The sequence below is a fragment of the Anneissia japonica genome, unplaced genomic scaffold, assembly GCF_011630105.1.
Source record: "Anneissia japonica isolate Jap-2015-1 unplaced genomic scaffold, ASM1163010v1 scaffold22349_len1731_cov123, whole genome shotgun sequence".
In the NCBI taxonomy this organism is placed as follows: domain Eukaryota; kingdom Metazoa; phylum Echinodermata; class Crinoidea; order Comatulida; family Comatulidae; genus Anneissia; species Anneissia japonica.
This window is the reverse complement of record NW_022700450.1, coordinates 1-1,433: the sequence shown is the minus strand read 5'-3', so window position 1 is coordinate 1,433 and position 1,433 is coordinate 1. Positions and strand designations below refer to the sequence as shown.

The following is a 1,433-nucleotide window of genomic DNA, read 5'->3' as shown; positions in this document are numbered from 1 at the left end:
TTCCAAGCAGGGTCCAAATTTAGAAAACATGAAGAGGAGTCCACGTGTGTTCATATGGATAATAAAGAAGAAAGAAAAACAGGAAACGGAGTAGACTTTAGAACACTATTTTATTACAACATGAATATTTCGACCTGACCTCAAGTCCTCTTCAGCATGACTGATTAACATTATGACAAAGTTGGAACAATACAAATCAATAATACGGTATCTAATAGGCGATTGGTCAGACTTAATCATGATGACTTAATTATAATAACAAAAGGTATGATCGGGCCTACAAACGACTACGTCAATCCTCAACCATACAAGCCCGCCAGTCTCACCCGCCAATGGACGCCTACCGTGAGTAAGAACCCATTTATCGAGTCATTCGTGAACACGGCTAAAAGCCATCTCAACGCCTTCATCAATAAAAACACGGGAGAGACAACCAAAGACAACTTGACTAAAACTGAACGAATAGCAATTAAGGAACTCAACAAAAATCAAAACATCACCATCAAGAAAGCAGATAAAGGCGGCGCAACCACTATAATGAACACTTCCGACTACGTAGCAGAAGCAGAAACTCAACTTACGAACAATGAATTTTATAAGCTACTTGATGCTGATCCCACTGTACGTTATTGTAATGAACTGACTTCTCTTTGTACTGAGTTATCTGCTAACACTAGTGATTTAATTAAGGACCTTATTCCCCTCAACCCCCGCCCTGGCACTTTCTACACCATCCCGAAACTCCACAAACTCCCCAAGCTTCTATCTGATAAACTTAATTCACTTTCCCACAATGCTAGTGTTAGTATTCCATCCGAACAGATTAAACTGTTCAACCTAGTCAGGACACACAAAATTACCCCTCCCGGTAGACCTATTGTATCGGCTATTGGTACACTCACCGAACATTTATCTGGATACATTGACTCACTTTTACAGCCTCTCATACCTTCAATTCCTAGCTTTGTCAAGGACACTACACACTTTCTGAACATTCTCGGAAATACCCCCATCCTTCCTAACAATTCATTGTTGGTCACTTTGGACGTATCCTCTTTGAATAGCATTATCCCCCATGATGAAGGCCTCCAAGCCCTTGCTACATTTTTACCACAGCACTCGTTTTCACATGAACACACTAATGACATAATCTCCATAACTAACTTTATCCTGGCGCACAATAATTTCACTTTCAATAATAAACACTACCTCCAAATTAAGGGCACTGCAATGGGAACCAAAATGGCTCCGAATTATGCCAATATTTTTATGTCCATTCTTGAATCCAAACTCATTGCTTCATTCCCTCTTAAACCTCTGTTCTACCGACGTTACATTGACGACATTTTCATAATTTGGCCACACGGCGAATACAACCTTAAGACATTTATGGATCATGTGAACAACTTTCACCCTCATATTAAGTTCACATC

General features: G+C 39.8%; 1 protein-coding gene across 1 annotated transcript; it reads left to right on the top strand.

The window, feature by feature from the left end:
• Nucleotides 1-267: 267 nt before the first annotated feature.
• Nucleotides 268-1,398, top strand: LOC117103324 (the record flags this gene model as incomplete). Its single annotated transcript, XM_033243864.1, has 1 exon — nt 268-1,398. A coding segment is annotated over exon 1 (1,131 nt), but the record flags the coding sequence as incomplete, so codon positions are not given.
• Between the last annotated feature and the right edge of the window lie 35 nt (nt 1,399-1,433).